General features: G+C 35.8%; 1 protein-coding gene across 1 annotated transcript in view; it reads right to left on the bottom strand.

Moving 5' to 3' along the window:
- The window catches only part of LOC128164352 (serine/threonine-protein kinase 17A-like), a 23,677-nt gene extending 1,287 nt beyond the window's left edge, over positions 1-22,390 (bottom strand). Inside the window, exons 1-7 of the mRNA XM_052828151.1 lie at positions 21,815-22,390; positions 10,666-10,878; positions 9,731-9,869; positions 7,640-7,766; positions 7,050-7,098; positions 2,622-2,801; positions 1-1,481 (exon numbers count right to left, since the gene is read on the bottom strand). The exon at positions 1-1,481 is cut by the window's left edge and continues 1,287 nt beyond it. Of these exons, the coding sequence (XP_052684111.1) occupies positions 1,010-1,481; positions 2,622-2,801; positions 7,050-7,098; positions 7,640-7,766; positions 9,731-9,869; positions 10,666-10,878; positions 21,815-21,963 (1,329 nt within the window). The 5' untranslated portion in view covers positions 21,964-22,390 and the 3' untranslated portion in view covers positions 1-1,009. The remainder of the gene's footprint in view (positions 1,482-2,621; positions 2,802-7,049; positions 7,099-7,639; positions 7,767-9,730; positions 9,870-10,665; positions 10,879-21,814) is intronic.
- Positions 22,391-23,281: the final 891 nt, after the last annotated feature.

Raw genomic sequence — 23,281 nt, 5'->3', positions numbered from 1 at the left:
TGATAATGATCATAAAAATTGGTTCCAATATCTTGGTGCAGAGGAAACCAGAAGCTTTATATGGAATCGGGGTGACTTGGTCCTGAATTACTAAACACTAAAAGGACTGGTGATGTACCGGTACTAACAAAAATAAAACCCACAGTATCCGACATTGTGTACATGCTGGTGTATTAACTAATAAGTCAAAAGACAAAGCAAAATATAAATGTAATCTATTGCTACAGAAAGAACTTTTTCTTTGGTCCACTGTGGATCAGTCAGTCTATATAATTATATAGCATATATGCATGTATAATGTAAATAATCGTTTCATATATAATTATATATATATACTGAAAAAATGGATTTGATCCCACTAGAAAGTGCTGGAAATATTTTGGCTTAACCTCTCTCTCTTTCTCTCTCTCTCTCTCTCTCTTAGGAAAAAGAAAACTAAGCTAAAGGAATACACTTGTGTCATTTCTATCAACAACTTCAGACATGTTAAAGACAATAATTCCTGAAACTTCTATTATATGTATAGGGCTTTGGAGGCTGACCATTTGACACTAGTCTGCCAGGGAGGGGAGATTGGAAGGGGGTAAAGTCCAAAACACAGCTAACGATCAACCTTACAGAGCATTGAACCCCTTAGGGACACTGAACAGTCCAAACAGTTGCCCCTTACAGATCTAGCATGGACATTTCTATACCAGGAAATTCACGTATTTCACTGTAAACCTATGGATTTGCAGTCCAAATAAGGGTATGGTTTACCAAAAAAATAAAAAAGCTTCCTTTCTAACAAATCATTTTTGATAAATTAATGTAACCAAGAGATTATGCATGTTCCAAATTAACATTCAGTTCACATGTAAAAAATATACTTGTAAAAATTTCCTTTTCTTTCCTCCTCTGTTTTCTATGTAAAAGAAAAACATATTTAAACCAAGCATTGTTTGTTTCCTTAAATCTGCCCTTTAGATATGAGACGAAATCAAAAACAACAAAGACAACAGACAACTAGTTAAACATAGGAGACTTTGTTGTCTGCATCGTCATCAGCCTCCATGGGGCCTATAGAACTTGGCGTGAATGTGATACTGTCCTTGTTTTCATTGCACTCCATGGGGGAGCTGTCCACTCCTTTACCACACGAATCCAAAATGTCTTCTGAACACTTTTTAAACTTCTTCACTTCTTCATCACCTGAAGTCCCTCTCTCCGTCGATATGTTCTCTTTAGATATCTCTCGTAACACTTCCTCCGGATTTTCTTTCTTTGTTGATAACCTGCTGTTATCTGAGTTCTGATTAGTTGATTCACATTCAGAAGTGTTTTCATTGGTTATGCTTTCACAATTTGTGTCCTGATTGGTGCTTTTTAGCTGATCACTAATTCCCTCCTCCTCCTTTATAGATATCTCCAGCATTTTCTCTGGGTCCACTCGACATGATAACCAGGGATGTTGCATACATTGCTTGGCAGTCATTCTGTCCCTGCAAACAAACCACACCACCATCAGACATAAACCCTTACTTATCAAATCATTACATAGTGGAATAGTAACGTTTGCTTTGTCTTTTTTTTTTTCACTTTATACATTGATATTTTCAAGAAAATTTGAGACAATATAACTTGCATGGTGATTCTTATTCTGGTTCTTGCACCAGTAACTTGTTTATATGGTACATGTACTTACTTAGTTTCTGACTAACTTGATTATACTTACTCCAGTAACTTACTTGCTGATACTTACTGCTGAGATCTTTGACTAATAACTTGGTTATAAATGTTTTCTACTGATGCATTACTTACTCAAGTTCTTTGACCAGTAACTTGATTCTTTGACCAGTAATTTGATTATTTGACCAGTAACTTGATTCTTTGACCAGTAACTTGGTGATACAAATCATACTCTTGTTATTAGACCAGTAACTTGGCTATACTTACTCCAGTTCTTTACCAGTAACTTGATTCTTTGACCAGTAACTTTTATTCTTTGACCAGTAATTTGATAATTTGACCAGTAACTTGATTCTTTGAATAGTAACTTGGTGATACAAATCATACTCTTGTTATTGACCAGTAACTTGGCTATAATACTTACTCCAGCTTTTTACCAGTAACTTGATTCTTTAACTAGTTACTAAATTATTTGACAAGTAACTTGGTGATACAAATTTTAGTCTTTTTATTACACAAGTAACTTGGCTATACTTACTTCAGTTCTTTACTAGTAATTTGATTCTTTGACCAGTAACTTGATTTTTTGACCAGTAACTTGGTGATACAAATTTTACTTTTTTTATTACACCAGTAACTTGGCTATACTTACTTCAGTTCATTACTAGTAATTTGATTATTTGACCAGTTACTTGATTCTTTGACCAGTATCACTTGATTCTTTGACCAGTAACTTGGTGATAAAAATCTTTCTCTTATTGTTAGAGCAGTATCTTGGCTATACTTGCTCCATTTCTTTACCAGTACCTTGATTCGTTGACCAGTAACTTGATTCTTTGACCAGTAACTTGATTCTTTGACCAGTAACTTGATTCTTTGACCAGTACCTTGATTCTTTGACCAGTAACTTAACCTGGTTCTTTGACTGTGTCTGATTATTTGACAAAACTTACTCTGGCTCTTTGACCAGTAACCTGGTGATGAAGTCCTGTGCCTGCGGTGAGGTCTCCTTGAACAGGTTCTCCGGAAAGTCCAGGTTGACCTGGGATATGTTGAGGAAGGTTTCCTGGTTGTCTTTCCCGGCAAAAGGTGAGTGGGCGGTCAGCATCACATAGGTCAGAACACCCAGGCTCCTGCAGAAAAACAGAGCAGATATATAAGCTTATCGTGAGAGAACTATTAAATAATGTATCATTAGAAAAAATACCTAATGTATCAGCTTAACTTAGCAGACCTGTTAATGTATCACCAGAAAAAAATCTAATGTATTAGCTTATCTTAACAGACCTATAAATTTATCACCAGAAAAAAATACCTAATGTATCAGCTTGTCTATTAAAGAATTATAGACCAAGTTCATATATCACCTTATCTCCTTCTGAATAACATACCCACACATTATGTATCAGTATAATAGACCAAAATAAGCCTATCTTCTACAAAATGACAGACCAAATATATATGAGCTTGTTTCCTATGGAATAACTGATCAAAGATCATGAAGATATCAACTAAACTTTTGGAGAATAAAAGGCCAAATATATCAGTTTGTCGCCTAGTACAGAATTAGAGATGTAAGTGAAGCTTAACTCCTATAAAATAACAGAACCCATATATCAGCATAGCAGACCAAATACATCAACTAAAAATCTACAGAAAAACGTATCATTGGCAAAGAATTATCTGCATAGGATAAAAGACCTAATATATCAGCTGAATTCCTACAAAATAACAGACCAAATGTCAGTTATGCGTCCAAGGCCATGCATGTCTCCATCTGGTACATGTACAAACCTATAATATTAATATTGATTAGCTGTTACACGCACCTGGTCATAAAAGAGCAGTAATGTTTGGACCGATAATCTGCAGAGTCTGCAACCAAAGATAAAATCTTGCCATATCGTTTATTATCAGGAAAGCTATCCAGCAGTTATCAATCAATTCTCAAGAAAAAGAATCCTGACTTCAAGTCATTAATATGGAACACCAGTGGACAAAAAAAAGATTTAATTGACAAAGAATGAAACCAATGCAAACTTCCCTTCAAAGTCTTGCAAAGTAAGAAGTCTTATAATCAGCATATTATTATAGTAACTGAAGCATACATTGATAGTCTTAACTTTGTGTGTAAAAAAAAAAAACATGAAAAAAAGTCAACGTCATCAATTTTTTAGTTATACTTCATTGATTTATATATTTATCAACATGTATAAATTTACAGAACATCACCTGATTGCCATACACCTAATTTCTTAAATACCATTTGTAATTATGGTAATTTCACACATAGCTTCATCATCTTTTCTCTACTAGCATATATACTAATTATACTAATTTAAATTTAACATTTTCTATAAAGATTTTTTTCTTATTGACACTGATCCATGTCCCCAAGATAACCTGGCACAAATCAATATATATGTATATATTGGTCAATGGTACATGTATGATGTAAACAGTAAACAGGGTGTCCTTACACCATCTACAAAGAGGATGTTATATACCTATGTATATCCATCATCTCACATCCTTACGTGTATATGTAGCATTACAGAATCTTAAGTTTTACTCGGTCACAAAAGAGCGTGACTTTCTGACGTACATGGAGGATCCTTGCCGGAGATAAATCAGTGTCTGACTTATGTAAACAGGCTCGGACAACATCAATAGTTGTCCAACCATCGGTATCTACAGCCCCGGGATCAGAGTCACATCAAAGCTTCAGATCCAGCTCAATTAGGGCCCATTAATAAGACACTTGGAACACCCAATGTCAGCATGTGAAAAAGACCCTACAGATTGTGTGTCAATCTTGACCAAGTATTTTTAGGGCCCACTTTAATGTCAAAACCTGAATACCTCTGATTATAACCTCAAACTTGATATATATATGCATCAATCTACATGTACAGACTACATCCTCTGTATACCATGTGCACATGGTACAATTTAAGTACCACTTTACTGTCAAAAACTGAATCAACTTACTGGGTCCCTAAGCTAAAGACATAAGGTCAATTTGATTGTACACAAAGTTCTGTACAGGTATTCATGTTCCAATCCTTTGTGTTAAGCTATTTAACAGTACATGTACTTCTCATGAACATAGGTCTATCATGTACATGTAAACTTACAGAGCTCTACACATTCAATTAATTTATTTTCTTTGTTATTCCCAGAGGACAAGAGCAACTGACCAAAGGACAAGGGTAACTGACCCTACACTGACTAAGACTTCACAAATATACAAGAGCAAATTTAACATGGGGGGGGGGGGAGAGTATGGGTGGGTAGTGGGTACTAGTATTTTCCCCTTAAAACTGAGTTGAGCTGTCAAGGTCGCGTCCTTACTTGACACTGCCTGTTATGTCTGTAGGAAGGAGCTCGTTGATTGGACAGGAAGTCTGCGGTAATGTTCGCACTTCAGAAGAAGGAAGTCTAATTAGGGCTTGAAGTGAATTCATGACATTCTACCATCAAGAACAGCCTCCCTCCCCTTTCCCAAAAAAAACCCAAAAAGCAGAGACATATCAATGAAATCAAAGAGAGTTTCCAGGAAGTTTCAATATTTATACTAGTCCAGTGTTTTTCTCAGTAATTGAGGAACTATTTCTCACGCTAGATTTGGTTCTAGTGTGGATGGAGTACTATAAGCTTTTTACCAATGAATTCAGGAATTCTGTGAATGAATGTCTGCAACTGATGAGTATCAGAGCATTACAGGAAAAATACATTCAGTTAAGTACTCATCCCAAAGTACTGCATGGGAACTGGATGTCTGATGATGAAACAATTCATGAGAAGTTACAAGGAAACTGTTTTGTCAGAATAACTGCATTGCCCTTACAGCTACATGTTGCAAGCCTATTTGTGCAATGTTGCATGAAAACTTGACTATGTATGCGTTGTTGAGATAACAGCTGTGCACATTGCATAAAAAAACTCTATATGCTGCAAAAAAAAACCCACACATGTTGCAAGAATAACTGTTTCAAAGGGAATACTGTAAATAACTTTGCGCATATAATATTACATCACACAGCATCACATCAATTTGTCAAAAAAAAACCATACCAGCTGGAATACTTATAAGATTATTTACAGATTCCTTACATGGTAAAGAGAGATATATGCAGAATAGAGTAATATGGTAAATTGTTCAATGATCAGTGGGTGAAGCTGCAGCATTGAGTTTTTGCCATTGTAACCACCACTAAAACCTGCCCTGTTATGTAATGTCTCCGTTTCATTTACTCCATTTACCCTGTGTGTGTTCTCTTATGATATCAATAACAACTTAGTCATCGTCAGCTAACTACAGAAAAAACCCAGGTTCTTTATGCCTTGTTCTAGAAAGATTTCCTTTCACTTTCAAACCTTTCACCCTACCTTTCAAAAATAAACACCTCAAAAATCTGTGTTTTTATCAGTGTGAGAGTGCATTAATCTGTTGACATTGGATTTCTATTGTTGCTGTGTTAACTCCTCAAGTTTTGATAAATCCCCTTGCACTCCTACCCAAAGTTCTTTTTTGTGATTGATATAATGCCGTGTACTCAGTCTTTTCTATCTCTTACAGAGCCATCATTCACAAAAAAGAAATAAAGCTATACCAAGCTTCTTCTAACTGAATATATCTCCTCCTCTAAGCCTTCAATTAGAATACATAATCCCAATTGGTAATAATAAGTCAATTCTATTGTTTGTGTTAAGGGAGAGGAGTATAGAGAAGGGTGCAAAGAGGAAGAAAACTAGAACCCCCAAAATTTTCTCTCAAAAACTTTCATCATCTATACCTCTATGTCAACTCTCATTATAAAACATATTTTACAGGGCAGTCTCACGTTTCCTACAGTTCTAGACAAGTACACCGAACAAGTCATTAATAATTGACAGGATTCAGGGGAAGAAAAATAAGCTGGTGTACATTTCACAGTAATTATGGCTGGCAGAGACATGGAGGTGAAAGGTGGGCAGTCATAAACAGCCGGAGATTTCTGATTCATCCCACGACATTCTATCTACCAGGGAAAAACTCCCAAGTCATCATTCAATGGAAAAATGAGGAGGCAATGCACCTTTATACATACTGAATCGGTTACATAAATAAATCATGGAGAAAATGCACCAAACTTGCACAGCAACAAACCGTGATTTATTACACATTCAGCGTCTAGGCCAAAGAATTTTATTTGAATCTTAAGACCTCTCTCTTAAATCATAGTGATATGTACCTTAAATGTAAGCAATATCGAAACTTCAACAATGACCAGCTCTTTTAAAGAATATTTCAGGTCATGGTCATTGGAAAGGTCAAAGGTCAAAGAAGTTGAAGGTCACCTTTACTTTTCAGTAGGTGTGTTTGGTGATGTACTTACCACATGTCTGTATAGAGACCAAGAGGCTCATAGGATAGCACCTCTGGAGCTACAACAATGAAAAAAATGTGTGATTAATAATTTGTATGATGAATGCATGGCTGAACATAGTTCGCTATTATTATAACAGTGAGAAACAAGGGTGTAGGGATCTAATGAAAAACCATTTTTTAACTGTGCTGTACAAGTCACCTCCTCACTCCTTAATTTTAAACCACATCATTAATAGCATCTAAAACTCATCAGGTTTCAATTTTCACCTTGCCAAGCCTACAAATATGCCCACAATGTTTAGCCAGGTAAGATTGGAATAAAATAACACTGAGCTTGCAAGAGTTCAATTCCCACAGTTACCTTGTGATTCAATAAGATAGTCATATAGGAAGTAGATAGAGATAGGACAGGAGATTACTTTTTCACATGGTTTAATGTATCAATGAGGTTTCAGCTAACCTGTATGGACCATATCAAATTGGGTGGACAGGGTTGATAAAGCTTAGGAGTAAATTACTTAACCAAGTGTTAGCCACAGATGAAATGTGGAGGGGGTTGGGGGTGGCAAACCCTTATAGGGTGGTGACACCACTTACCCACATAGTCGGGTGTACCAATGATATCTCTGATGTCCTCCCCAGTGTTGACCAGACAGGCGAAGCCCAGGTCACACACCTTGATGTCTCCATGGGGGAATGGCTTCGTAAACAAAATGTTCTGGGGCTGAAAAAGAAAAATATCATATATGGACAAAACACAATTTTTGAAATCTATATCTATCTTAAATTTCTGAAATCTAGATATATAGTTTTTGGATGTTCATGTATCAGATGTAAAGATGCTGTGCTATTGGAACTCTCTCTCTCTCTCTCTCTCTCTCTCTCTCTCTCTCTCTCTCTCTCTCTCTCTCTCTCTCTCTCTCTCTCTCTCTCCATTTGACAAAACAAACCCTTGTAAATGAGCACAGTGACCTGACTATTTCTTAGTGAAAGAATTACACAAAAAATTTTTTATGAAAGCTGTAAACATAAAAAACATCTGACATTTCACAGTCTGTCGCCCCTCATCACCACTAACACAGTCTGTTTGGTGATTTATACATCCACGCAGGGTCGATCCTATCAACAACAAAGATTCAATTAACTGTCACAGCAGAGATCTGTCATGGTCAAAGTGGACCCTGGTTGGACACCAGACCCCACCCCCCATAACACATGTTGACCCCTGAACTTTAATCATACCTGTCCACCCTTGACCTCTGATATTACCTGTAGACCCACCCATCCTGACCCTAACACCTGTAAACCTTGTTTGACTGTGTTGTGAACACATTTTTTCCTCTACAGATATGTCAAAGGGCAGGTTTAGATCGTGTTTTATATAATGTTAGGACATCAAGTTTGCTCCAATTGTTTTATTTTAATGCTTGTTTTTCCTGGTGAAAAGTTTTTTTAAACATTGTTAAAACAAGACAAAAACATGATTCACAAGAGGTAAGAAATTAAAGGGTTTTTAAAAGAAAGTCCGGGACAGGGAAGGTGTTTTCTGATTGAGTGTGTCATACTTACAGTTATTTAGTTAATGATAAAGAAAAAAATAATGTCAATTTCAAAATTATGAATGCTTTGTAAAAAAAATATCCTTAAAAAAAAAAACCCTCATTATTATAATTATCTCAATTAGAGATTACCAGGCTACAGTTTAGACATTTGGTAACATAAGATATCTGCACTTCTTTTACTACACAAGAACTGACATTATACTACACGAAAGACATTCATATCAATATATTAAATCAAAAGTTCACTAATGAAGTTGAATGAACATGTAGGAAAATCCGATTGAATGCAAAAAGGTCAGTTTGTTTGTTGGGTGTATTATTCACACATTGCAAAAAAAATTTATAATTGTTTTTCAACATGAAACACTGATAATTTCTTTGTTCTATGCTTTTAGCATGTAACACAGTATGGAGTTTCAACAATGACCATTAAAACACAGACCAAAGAGGGCCATAAGAAGCTACTTCCTTTAATGTGCAAATACTTGTTGGAGAGCTGTGCTGGTTGTTAGTACCATTGACATAATCACAAATCAGGAACGACTTCCTCTGTGCGACCACTTCAAGGTCAGATACACGGCAAACATTACTGATTTAATCTACTGCGGAAGTTAACAGTATGAACCATATACATGTACTAATATGTAACCCAGACAGTAGATAGGCGATATCAACGTACGATATCAGTACAATATGAGGCTTTTTTTTTAAAATTTACCTAGAGGTTAAGGTACACAATACAAAGTTTTTAGAGGTAATATGTATGGATGAATACAATGAGTATTCCCCCCACACTAATTAAATACATTGAGATCAAGAAGAATTATGTGAGGTTTTCAGGGTTGAATGTATGGATAAATGCAGCAAAGATTCTTCTAAACTAATCAATACAGAACGTTCACCAGAGGTCAAGGTTAACTTTGTTTTTCCCACAGTTTACTTAGAGGTCAAGATGAACTATACTTTTTATTAACTTTGTTCTTTCTTTCTTTTCTTTTTTTTACCTTAAACGAGGTCTATGTGGACTATGTTTCTCTCACACAAAGTTTACATTGAGGTCAAGGTGTACCATTTTTTCTCTCTGATAACCTTAGGGTCAAGGTGTACCATGTTTTACTCTATTTACCTTGAGGTCTAGGTGGACTATGTTTCTCTCATGTAGGTACGCCAGTCCCTCCAGGATCTGTATCAGGAACCGGATAACGTCGGATTCAGAGAAGGATTCCTCAATGACACACTCCGTGAACAACTCACCTCCCGCACAGCTGTAAATACAGGAATAAGTATCAGATCAAAGCTGTAAATACAGGAATTAGTATCAGAATCAAAGCTGTAAATACAGGAATAAGTGTCAGAATCAAAGCTGTAAATACAGGAATAGGTATCAGAATCAAAGCTGTAAATACAGGCATAAATATCAGACTAAGCTGTAAATACAGCCTACGCAGCTGTAAATGCTGTAAATAGATTAAAACACTCAAGGCTGTGAAAGCAAGGACTCACAGCTGTGCATATAAGGGCTGCTGCATTCAAGGTATTAGTGGCAAGCCCTATGTATGCATTCACTATAATCTTGATGCTTATATCTACTCAGTGATAATTGAAACTCAAGTTCAAGTTCTAGAATCAAGTGTGAGTTTGATTTGACATTACTCCTCATTTACGATTATCAGCTCAGTATGAGTCAAATAAATTTGGTGCTATTGAATAGTCAGTTTAAGTTTAATGTACCTATATAATAAGATAATCAGAACAACCAGTGGTTATAGTTTGATCGTTCAATTTTAATATTAATATTTAAAAAGTTTGACTTTATTTTTCAAACTCACTTATGAGTCATAAGTTTGCATGGTGGTAATGTACTGTAGAGCAAGTTCAATTATATGCATTTGCATTTGTAAATTCTAAGTTAAGTTTATAAGACATGAAAAAATACTACTTGGTAATGAGCATAAGATTATAATTAGCTTGAGTCGCAAGATTGGTGCAGTAATGCAGGTTGATATAAAGATAATTGAGATTTAAAAATCTACTTAAGCTTGAATTTGCATTGACACTTACTACTCAGTTATGAGTACGAGCTCATTGGGTGTCTCGAACACCTCCTTGAGATCGACCAGTCTCGGGTGCTCGAGTCCAAGCTCGAGCATCACCACCTCCCTCAGGATCTCCTCCCGGCATGATTTCCCTTTCCGCCGCTTGCGGATAAATTTGGCGGCCACTTCTTCCCCTGTCTCATTGTGGATGCATTTCTTTACAACAGCAAACTTTCCTCTGCGAAAGAAAAAAAAATACGTAACAAAAAAAATCAGAAACAACAAATAAACTTTCCACTGAAATTGAGAATAATAAAATTTTAAGTAACATTCTTGAACAATGACATGTTGATCATGTTGATACATTCTTAAACAATTACATAAACATGATAAATGAAGAATGTTGATGTTTTTATCATTGTCTCCTGTGCAGCCAGTTGTATTGAATTGTAAAGATTTTAACAGAAAATACTGCATAATTTTCAGTATCAATCAGCAAGAAAAGTGTGACAGGAATTTATATTGTGAACAATTATTATGTCATTTCAGACCGGGAGATACAAAAAGCTGCCTCAAAAAGACTGATTTTTCCTGTGATAGCGTTAATAGAAGGTGTTTTAAAGGACATATCGCATGTTTCTAAAGTATACGACATTTTACATTTTTTGGCTTCCTTGTGTATCTAATAATTACTCCTAACAGTTTGTTAACGGTATAAAAGCGGTAATTAGCCATAATATCAATTTAAATTATAGCCCCGGTCGTTTAAAAACTCGTTAATTAGATAGCGTGTCACGTGGTACAGTGACGTCACATGCGACCTTCTTCGAACAGCTGATTGTAAACAAATAGTAGGATTAGCATTATCTTCTTTAAATTTTGACATTCATTCACCATGTAAGTTGGGTTTTTTTACATGCTGACTAAATAAAAGGAATCTTATTATTCAGTCGTACATGTTTGAGCCACTAGTACGGATAAAAAACGATGATATTGCCGAAAAAGCGACGATGAAGTCGGCAATGACGATCAAATTGCTCGACGTGTAAACATTGTAAACACAACTTAGTAAGGATTGTAGCTAAAATAAAACTGTTAAAGGTGTTTATTTATTAAAATCTACAAAAGTCTTGGTTTTTGGCGTTCCTAACGACTCAGAATGTTCATTATTGTAAAACTGTGGTGCACAAGAAGCTTGTTTCTTCGGCAGTAACTGATCACAACTTTCTAAGGTTGTTTACTCTATATTACACTGGATTATAAAAGAAGGCAAGAACGTTTTCATTCATTATTGTTTATTTCTGTAAGATCCCATCTCCGTATGTTTTTTATCCATTTACGTATAAATGTATATCAACAAACTTTGTCTATTTCTCGCGTAAACAATCAATATCGACAACTCGATCCATGACTTCTCCCACAAAAAAAAAAAACTCACAGAAATCTCACCTTCCGTACTAAAATTATGATTTCTGCAGAGGTGAGCTACATGTATGAATGAACAAATCATGTATACAAAACCGATGCATACATGAACTAGTATAGTTTAACAATAAGAAAAAGAAAACAGCTAATGAAGCGAGGCGGTATCCAAAATGGCGTCCCCCTCTTGTTATTTTTCTCCGATGAATTTGCGTTTTGTACACAGGCACCTGTGCATAAACTTCTATTTTTTTCTTTTTGAGAAATGAATACGATTTATTTATGAAACTATAATTACAAAAATGTACCATATAATTAATAATATATGAATTGAATGTTTATTTATAAATCCTCTCGTCGACAGATAGACCCCTATTTGTCACAAGATTTCCGCATACTTCGTAAGGGAAACTTAAAAAAACAACAGTCGAAATCCCCATTTTCGGTGGCTAAATCACCTGCAGGAGGCACAGAACACCATCATGTCCCGTTATCGGCAATTTAATAGGTGATAATTAGTTTAATTGTCGTTTAAATCTAATCCAATTACAAAGATGGCTAACAGCACCTTCTCGCTCGAGGTCGCATATGACGTCACACAACATGGCGGGTAGATCGAGAGAGAAAATATGCATATCGCGACATTTGAATTTCATCGCTTTCAAACTCACGAATTAGGCAGAATATTTTATGAAAACGTTCATAAACTTCATTTTTAATGAGTATAGAATGATTTTATTACAAAAATTCCGAAAATTGAAAAACGTGCGATATGTCCTTTAAATCTCGTAATTTCACTAGAGAGACAAATTTTAAAGGCTCAATAAAATCCCAGGTACAGTTGAAGTTCCTGTAGGTGACATCAGAAGTGTCATTATGGAGAAAAGTTAATGTACCCTCAAGGTTGTTTTAGACTGAACAGAATTGTATATTGTGTCTGAACTCTTGAGTTTTACGAAGAATCAATATCACTCAAAATTTAAAAAGAACTTACACTGAATGCCCCTCCCCTATTTAGACAGCAAATATTGCATATTCTGCATTTAATTTTCTTTGTCAAAAACTTCCCTGCTTGTTGTAACAGATAGAGGACAACACCTCGATTTCTCTATCAGTGCACTATGATTTATGTAAGGGGAATCAGTGGGGGAGAAAAGGGGAGGAGACAACGCAATTTCTTGTCTGTTCCTCATTTTACCTTTACCCCCACCCCTTTGCCAGGTAAGCTCTGCAGAAGTGGAACAGTGAAGTAGAATTGGGACAAATTCCCTGGAGATGACTCAGCCCTGGTATAAATATATATATATATGCATGGAGAGTAGAAAATTGACATTCAGAGTCGCACTACCATTAGATTTTATGACAATGGAGTGAGGCGAGAAATGCCAGACATTGTCAGTCATCTGACTATATCTGATATAAAAGCTGGTAAGTGTGCCGGGCAATGTCTTAGCTGAGACTTTTGTTACTTGCATGGCATACATTTGTTTGTATCTGTTATTGTGAGGTAACACAATGTAACGTTGCTGGTTCAACGAGAATCAAGGTCATGAATCAAGCCAAGTTATACCTGATTCATGTCAAGGCTATTGATCATATAGTCTTAAGAGGTCAGGGTCATTGATTCTATTATCTGAGGAAGGTCAAGGTTCTGATGAAATTGATTACATGTACCGGTATATTGTTTGAAGCAAGTCAGGGCCATTGCATTTGTGTGGTAAATTAAAGTATTTAAATTTGTATGTAAGCATGCTCACATTTTAAATTGTGACAGTCGTCATTGTAACATGGACAGAATACAAGACTGAAATACTAGTTATATTACACTCCAAATCCCCCGTACCCTTACAAATCTCCTGGACAAACAAGGCAGTGGACAATTACAATCTTATCCGGGGATGATGATTGGACAATACAGCTGACCTATTACAAATAATCTCCTTTCAGAACTGACCAAACATTATCTACTTTAAGATCTAACCCACAGACATGTACAAGCCGATTGTAGCACTCTGGACAGTGGGCACTAATGGAGAAGACTTCATTATGGGCCCCATCTTACAGGGTCTAGCTATTTTAATACCTATTTGTATTTAAAACCCAAGAGACACATATGTAGGCATAAGAAAAGTTGGTCTTTAAAAGGAATTTGTTATGTCATGTCTGTTTTACTTGTTTAGGAAAGAAATTAGCTTGTCAGTTTGTTACAGCTAAATCTATACAAATAAAAATTGAGTGAGTTATGTCCAGAGTTATGCCAAAATGTTCAGGGTTAAATTCCCTACATACAAAATGTACAAAGGACTGTCTACTAGATTTTTCCACATACAAAGAAACAAGCGATGTCAGTTGAGAGAGAGAGAGAGAGAGAGAGAGAGAGAGAGAGAGAGAGAGAGAGAGAGAGAGAGGGTTTGGGGTCAGGAAGGAATGAAAGAAAAAGATAAAAAATGTGCATGTAGACTATAAACTAATATAAATGTATATAGATGACTTTGTAATATATATCATAAACTATATCATCTTGGTTGGATCGAGACTTAAAGTCCTTCAATGTAATGTATTAGAAGGAAAATATCTTCATAACACATGAAAATCTATAAATCAAAATAATTTGGGAGTTTATACTGTAGAGTATTTTTATTAAGTGTGGCCTGTCTATCTTGACCCTGCACTCAGACTTTACATGAAGTCTCAGGTTGATGGTCATCACAGCTGGTGTTTACACATGCATTACTTTGTGTTTAGTGTACAATATATATGTACACAGCATGCAGAACACAAAGCTAGCTATCGATTCAAATGCAGAGATATATTTGTACAGCATGTTACAGGGTGCAAAAACCAAGCCATTTAATAGAAGTGAGTTTTATTTTATCCGACTACTGATAACACAATCTTTATTATTTCCTTCTTGTTTTACTTCACACTGCGTCAAGAAAATCTAGTGGAGAAAGAAAAGGGAAGAGAGGGTTAACGAGAGAGAGAGAGAGAGAGAGAGAGAGAGAGAGAGAGAGAGGGGAGAAAGATAGGGGACAAATAGAACTGTTTTTATTTCTCTGACATCAAAGAGCTCTGCTGGGGGTCCCTGCAGTGTTAATCACTCTATGGGGTCAGTATAACACCACTTGGGGGCTGATATCATTGCTCTATTGCCCGGCACAAGTCAGCATTTGTTGAATACACAGTGACATAGGTCAGCTCTAAGGGGAATCTAATGGTCATTAGGGAGGAATACCAGGTAATCAATTACACCTGTGTGGGGAGCCCAGCTAATACCCACCTGAACAGGTAGATTAAACCTGCAGGTGACCGGCACGCCTTGCATTATACCTATTCATACACTGGCTATAAGTCTACTTATATATATCTATATGTACCATTCAGAACTGACCAGTAAGTTTAGTGTCCATCAGGTTATCAAACCTGCATGCACTGCACACAATGACACTGGCTAAAATTGACCGATAAAGCTTGTAATTTTTACCTATGTAGATTTAATATATCCATACACTGGCTTATTATACACTACCTATATATATCTACATGTGTACCACTCAGAACTGACCACTAAGTTCTGTGTCTACAAGGTTAATACCTTGCATGCATGCACTGCACATTGGTTAATAATCGTGGCTGGTCAGTAACAAGGAGATCCACTTTAATTTGCGGGTCATAATGATTAAGGAGGTCCCTGGCCCCGCTATATCTGACACAGCTATATACATTGGACAGTGGTTGTATATATATACACGGGGAAACCTAACTGACCTTACTGTACATAACAATGACTGACAGGTCAGTAGCTCCGAGAAAAAAATTCCCTTAGATGTATAAATATTTCTTATGTTGTGAAATCACAGGGGAATATATAGCTGTGAATTGCTTATTGTAAAAGGATCACATTTCTCAAAAAATATAATACATGTATATGTTAAATGGAGAAATTCTATACTTGCTAAATATCAATCCTAAATGAAACTACCGCTATACATACATATCTCTAAAACACAGAAGTCCAATGTCTATATCATAACATCCTTTTTACTTCGATCTTTCTGAAATATTCAATGCCACCTTGAAATAATTTCTCAGATTATATTAAAAAAATAAAATCTGTAGATTGCAATAATGTTTTAAATATTATTTAATCCCTCAAGTGGCACTTGAAGTGATCCTTTGGAGTGCTTGATATATCCATGATAAAGTGGTCAATTCAATGCAGACAAAATACAACCAGCTCAACGTAGACAAAATATACAGGCCATATTCAAAGAAAAGAGATGTTATAGAAAACATACGATTTAACACAAAGGGGTTTTGAGGCCTGTAGACTGCAGATCGAAGAAAAAAGAGAAAAAGGGCAAGAGTTTTAATCCTAAAAATAAACCCCCATTTAAAGTCCACGGTTTTCTTCTGGCCGGGCATTGATCTAACACACAGCGAGAGACGGAGAGAGAAAGGGACCTCCAGGCTGGAGTAAAGCATGTCAACTATCTAAATCCACGTCTGTAAACAAAAATAAACCCCCTATCTCCGGACGGAATCTCGCGGGGAGGAATGACAAGGCTGAACAGAAATCCGGAGACCTAGTATCTGATGTAGGGATGTTGACCTCTACCTGTCCACAGTCAATACACATAGGTCTATTTCTACTCAATACAGTGGTCATGCAAATTCATTATCATCAGGATCATAACACAATACTGGGCTCTCTCAACTCATCTGGTTTATACAATACTTAGGGGCTGGGGATTTTAAAAATTAGGGAAATGAGCAATATTTTGGAGATTATTTGGAAACTAATACAGTTAAAAATAGAAATAAAGTTTATTTCTGTTTTGAAATTCATTCACAGTTCTAAATTCTACAAATAAATTTAGGTGTTATAAATTTGTCCTTATTTTGATAGGTAAGTATTATATGTACTATGAAAGTTCTCTACATGTATACAAGTGCCTGTATTCATGTGTTGATATAAGGTATATGGTAACCTTCTTTGAATAAGGCAAGGACAAAGGCTTTTCAGCAGCCATCAAGACTCAGCCTCTTGCAAGTTGACTTTTAACAAGAATGTATCTATATATATATAAAACAATCATCCACTACATGTATATATATATATCTAACCCATTAACAGAGAAACAGTTCTATTCATAGCTGTTGTGTTAATGGGATTAAGTGATTATGAATGGATTACTCTATTTAGGTTAGGCAATGGCTGGTGTAATGTCTCCTAAGAGTCTAGCTTCCCTATCGCAGTCTATAACAATATTATAACATTTTTATATACATTCCCTATCCTAGTCTGTAACGAACCATTGACAATTAACACAGTTATTATAGATCAACAGGGAAGTATCTGACAGACAGTTTAATGGAGGCGCTGTTCACTATAATGCACAGAAATTATGTCATATATATCCGCAATATCCCTTCTAGACACCCCACCCATAGGCACACTAAAGTGTACCAAGGGGAGTCTGATACTGGGGTTGGGGAGGGCGGCAATTTTTTTTTCTAGGTACCCCACTCACACTATATGTACAGTGTATCAAGGGGAGGGGTGGTCGGGGTGGGGTGGTGGGGCAGGGCTGGAAGCTGCCTCTGAGTTAGATGCATGGACATTGGTAAACTAGAGACACTTGCCAGGCTTGTACGTACAGCATGAAACAATATATTATAGAAAATTGATACAGGTACCATGTTATAAACATGTCTAGTTTGTATTGAGACCCACCCATTACTGACTGAAGTTATTTCATACAAGTTCATACTATGTAGTAAAGCATCTAAGATAAGATCTTGGGTACGTGGGTCGATAAGTTTGATATAAAATCTATAACTAAAATAACAGTCTCAACTGACAACTGAAATCCTACCCGAAACTTTATTGATATTTTCATGACTGTAATTCTTGTTTACAAATTCATAGACATCTGATGAACATGCACACAAGGTAAAGGTTTCAACATGACATGCAGGAAATAATCTGTTTTTAAATCATAAATAGTTCAATTCAATTCAAACCAAATCAGTACTAATTTATTAAGAGGTGGCTTGTCAGAATTCTTTGTCTTCAGTTTACACCCAAAGTTCTTTTAATTATGATTATCTCTCGTTTCCATATCTCACCATTAACCCCCTCACCCCTATTCAAAAAGAAAAAAAAACTGAGTGACACACACACACCCTGTCATGGCTAATCAGACACCGAAATCTCGCCCCTTAAAAGATGACAACCCCCGATAACACTTTGAGGAATTGTAAACATGAAGGTTACATCTCAATAATCAGCTGGTCAACAACTGATAGTTTCAGTGACACAGGCCAAGTTACAAGATCTGTGGTACCCATCCCCTGAGGCTGTACTGGACAGATGTTCGAGTCTCTTTTTTGATCTATTTTTGCTGCGTTTCACACACGTGTCCAAGTCTTTTCATCTACTTCCTTGTTGTTGAGACAAATTACGTAACTCCTCCCTCCACCATCAAAGGCCTCAAATGTTGCACACTCCCACATAATGATTACGAGTCAAACATCAGGAAAAAGTTTATGGGTGATAAACAGATGGGGTACATATGAGTCACAGAGAGCAGACCTTTTTAACTTTTACCAAAGTGAGAACAAACTTGCAATATTTCAAAGCTCCATTAGTTTAGTAAATGTAATTTACCCCCTGGTTATGATCCCAAACACCCCCATGTTAATTCTAACATCTACAAATCAAATACTAAATTAAATATACTGATACAGTTCATAAACAGAATTAACCATACTGTAGACATCTCTAAGAGACACTCCATTTACACCCCAAGGTTCTTGATCTAAACCTTTCATCATGTTCATTTTTATAGTCCAGCCCCCACACTATAGATTTAACTGAATTTTAATTGCACCGGTTTTTAAACATACATTGAAACAGTTCACAAACACTAGAGTGTGCACTGATTATGGTGAAATCAAAATGATTCAATACATGAGCTAGAAAAAAAAAAGCCAACTTAAAAATTCAATTTTAAATATTCTGTAACATGTTTTGATAAAGTTCAATACAGATTTGCCATCTGGCTATATAAAATTTCATTTTTTTTATCAATACTATTTGCAGTTACGTTTGATTATTTATCCAATATCGTGATGCAAACTAATGTTTTGAAAGTCATTTGATAACTATATATAAATTGATTATTTATAAGTGATATGATACATTAACCTCTCCACACTGAATCGACTGATCTATCTAATTTATATCTTTTATAATCACAGTCAGGTGAAACTGTACACTCAATACAATATATATTGTACTACGAATTTCTAGCCCCCCCCCCCCTCCCCCCCCCCCCCCCCCCCCTCACCACCTCTGTGGCCCTCTTCATGAATGAGTCTGATGCACAAGATGCACTTGTATGCATGGTTTCAATGGCTTGTACGCATGTCTATGTTAAAATTCATGTTGTTTTATTTTTTAAACATTGCTTGATATGTTCAAGAGTTCAATTTCACATCCAACGAATCCGTTTCATATATATACTTAATAGTGGCAGTACAAACATGGACACTTTCATTGTCACAGTGATTTTTAAAGTACAGTACATTGCAGTATGCAAGTATTTTAATGGCTTTACAGCAACACACAGAGGATAGGTTGATAGGTTCCTTAACCTCCTTAATGATTGCGTTAATTCTAAGTCCCAGAATGCTAAATGCACAATTTTTGTTCACCTACTCTTAGTTTTCCTTTTAGATTATGAGTCATAACAAATTGTCTGTACTAGAAAAAGCAGCTAAACTTGAAGGCTTCTTTTACCAGTTACTAATTAATGACCCTTTTTCCTTAGATCATGACCCCCTTCCCCCAATCCAAGCTATCTTAGACCAAGATTAACTGCTCTCTCTCTCTCTCTCTCTCTCTCTCTCTCTCTCTCTCTCTCTCTCATATAAATTACAAAGCGACACTACTTTATAACTAAGTCCCTCTACCATGTCTACCTCTCATTATGTATGCATGCAATTCTCATTAACATATAAACTGCACATTACACTGGTCTTTGTGAAACTGTCTGTGGGCATTATATATGTATGAATTAAAATTTAGCTATTTTAAAAACATGGCATCACATTTCTGTGCTTGGTATGCAGCATTAATATTGTATAGTGACTGAGTCAGAGAGAGAGAGAGAGAGAGAGAGAGAGAGAGAGAGAGAGAGAGAGAGAGAGAGAGAGAGAACACTGTGTCATCTCTATTGGTCGATGTCTCCAAGTCACAGAGACGGCCTTCAAGGCAACACATCTTTGTGATGGCCAGTTTCATTGCCTGTAATGGCTTAAAACTCAATGCAAATAAGAGTGTATCAATTAGCTAGTAACTAAAAGGAATGTACTGACTTGTAACTTGAAATATAGCTAGTAAGCTCAATGTAATCATTGTAACGTCTAGTTACCAAGATGGAATGGTTAGTATTTAACTAAATGTAATGGCTATAAAACATTGTTTAATGAGTGCAATGCTTAGTAACTAAATTTAATGGCTAGCCTTAAGTTAAATAAATAAGTTTCTCAATGTATTGACTTTAATAGTTGATATTATTAATAAGGCTGGTAATTCAATGTAATGGCTAGTTACTCCTGGTTAGTAACCCAATGTAATGGCTGGCCACTCGATGTAATCAAGAATTGTCCTCAGACTATCATTTCAGTATGATGGTCCCATGACTAATGTGACCAGATTGGGGGAATTCCAGCTCTTGTCCGTCATTTCAGTCTGAGAGATATCTATGTCACCCGAATCCCACAGTACCAAAGAATTCCTCAAAGATATTCATTATCATTTCACAAGATGACATCTTTAAATTGGTCCATAAAAAGGTTATATTTTAATAAACACTCTAAAATCTTCTACTGGATCGATCGAGACTGTTAGAGGTATAGACAGGATGAAGTACTCCATATATATTTGTTTAAATGAAATTTTATGGATCATAAGATCACTGGATGAATATAAATATGACATGTAGTCACTGATAAGTTATCTTTGTTTATATTTCATAACAACAAGGTTATTACTCAGACAGGAATCATAAACATGATAAATATATTTATGAAGAATGTAATAATCATCAATGATGTCTGATTAAAATTTTGAAATCATAAAGTGGGAAAGACTTTGACTTTTAAATCAAATCACCCTCTCCCCAATCCAAACCCCTAACTTCACATGATCATCTATTCAATGTGCAACCTTTTTTATTATAAAATCGACTGACCATCGAAGGTTAAACAAGGCCTTAAAATAATCAGAAAACAAAATTAGAATCAGGATCCTGCCACTTAAGAGACCATATCATTGAATGAATAAGAAACAACATTGATCAAAATAAATTCAGCCAAAGCATGATGAGACAATGTCTATTTCCTTTTATAAAGCTTTAAAATTTAATTCAGGAAGATATATGATAAGAACACTTAAGAGCTTCTTTTTCCTTGTGTGTTTATAACTTTCTACTGCTCTCTAGAGTTTTATAGACGTCCATGACTGTAATCAAGTGAAAACAGAGAGAAATTCTACAAAAAGAGTTTCTACAAGAGTTTTTCTATTAACAAGCTTATAACACCTACACAGTCAAACTGGTGGGGGTCGACACCACACAAATATCTTAAGTAAACAAACATTCCAATATGCACAGGTGAGTAAGTAAACAGTGAATTAAATGGCCGGTGTGGCGGACAAAATCTCCCCCCACTGACCAGCTTACCTGCCGATCTCTCCCTGGATTGTGTACTTGTCAGTCAGTGTATCTGTCCGGATGGATGTGGAGGGACGGTATTTACCCTCGGTACACGGGGAGATCCCCGACACACTATTATGATAGTGCTGATACTGTCTTAGAGCTATTCCATTCATTGTACTATAACTCCAGCCGTCATCATAAAACTCACTCCTCTATAAGAAATGATATATATCTCCTTTTTTTTTTCTAGAAAATAACTTGAGTATTCAAACATATATTTCCACAATCGAATCACTAACTGTCGATTTACGGATGAGGAAAATTATTTATTTATTCCTGATAATTGGGTGAAAATTATCGAATTCTTCACATTCCAAACGATATCGACTTCACACCTTTGATCACAGGTGAAAATGTGTCTACACTTCCTCTCCGTGCTCGCCCCACTGGCCCCCTCTATCCCATTAGTAGTCCAGCAGTGTATTGTAAGATGTACTTAACTCTAATCCGCCGAAGATACGAAGCTTTAGCACTCTCTCACATACAAACTCCTTTCGAAGCGGAAATAGGACACTTCAGTTTAATGTCAAGTTAAAACGAGGCTATTTCAAAATGATAAATATTTGAACCTGACGCGATGAGATATCCGGATTTGTCATCATTGTAAGAATGGCTACCCGCGGACGTACAAAAACATGTCTGTGTCATTCTTTTAAAAAACATCAAATTACATTCGATATTACACACGATATTATCTAAATATCTTATCATACATTCCATCGAGAGAAACTATTTATTGTAACGTTCCTGGCTATATTTTCATATCAATTTTTTACATACTCCCAAAAAAGTGGGGGGGCCAACTCAATGATAATTCCATTTTCTATATGTAAATTTTTAAAAAATGGTTGCTGCGAGAAAAAGTGGGGGGGCCAGGCCCCCCCTGCCCCCCCCCCCCCCCGATGCTACGTGCCTGCTTACCACGTATAACAATTTACATTAACTTGCTGTCTGTGTAATAGTTCAGAATTAAAAGTACAAAAATGCAATATTATCATGTTAAAATGGTTGAATTATCGAACTGATTTACATGAATTTATCAACAGTTTTATTTGAATTTGGTCTAGGCAGTACAAATCACTGAAATTAAGAGAATCTAACACAATCTTTGATAAATCGTTGAACATGCAGCTAAAAAAGTGGGTTGGTTAAAATTGACAGTCAAAAAGTCATCTCCCCACAAAAGTATATGGCAATTAATAAAGTTAATTTGATTTATATTTAAAAGGTTTGGAAACAGTTTATTTTGTGCATTGGTAATTGATATTTCTTACATCCAAAACACAAATGATAGGAATCCACGGGTAATCCATGCATATTGACACTGAATTACTTTCAAATTTTCTTCTAGAGAGATCGAAGTTTAGATGCAATTACACAGTATGCCTAAGTTCATGTGTATAATATTGTGTGTAGATACATGTATAACTT

Source organism: Crassostrea angulata, chromosome 9, assembly GCF_025612915.1.
Source record: "Crassostrea angulata isolate pt1a10 chromosome 9, ASM2561291v2, whole genome shotgun sequence".
Lineage (NCBI taxonomy): Eukaryota > Metazoa > Mollusca > Bivalvia > Ostreida > Ostreidae > Magallana > Magallana angulata.
This window is presented reverse-complemented; position numbering and strand designations above follow the sequence as displayed.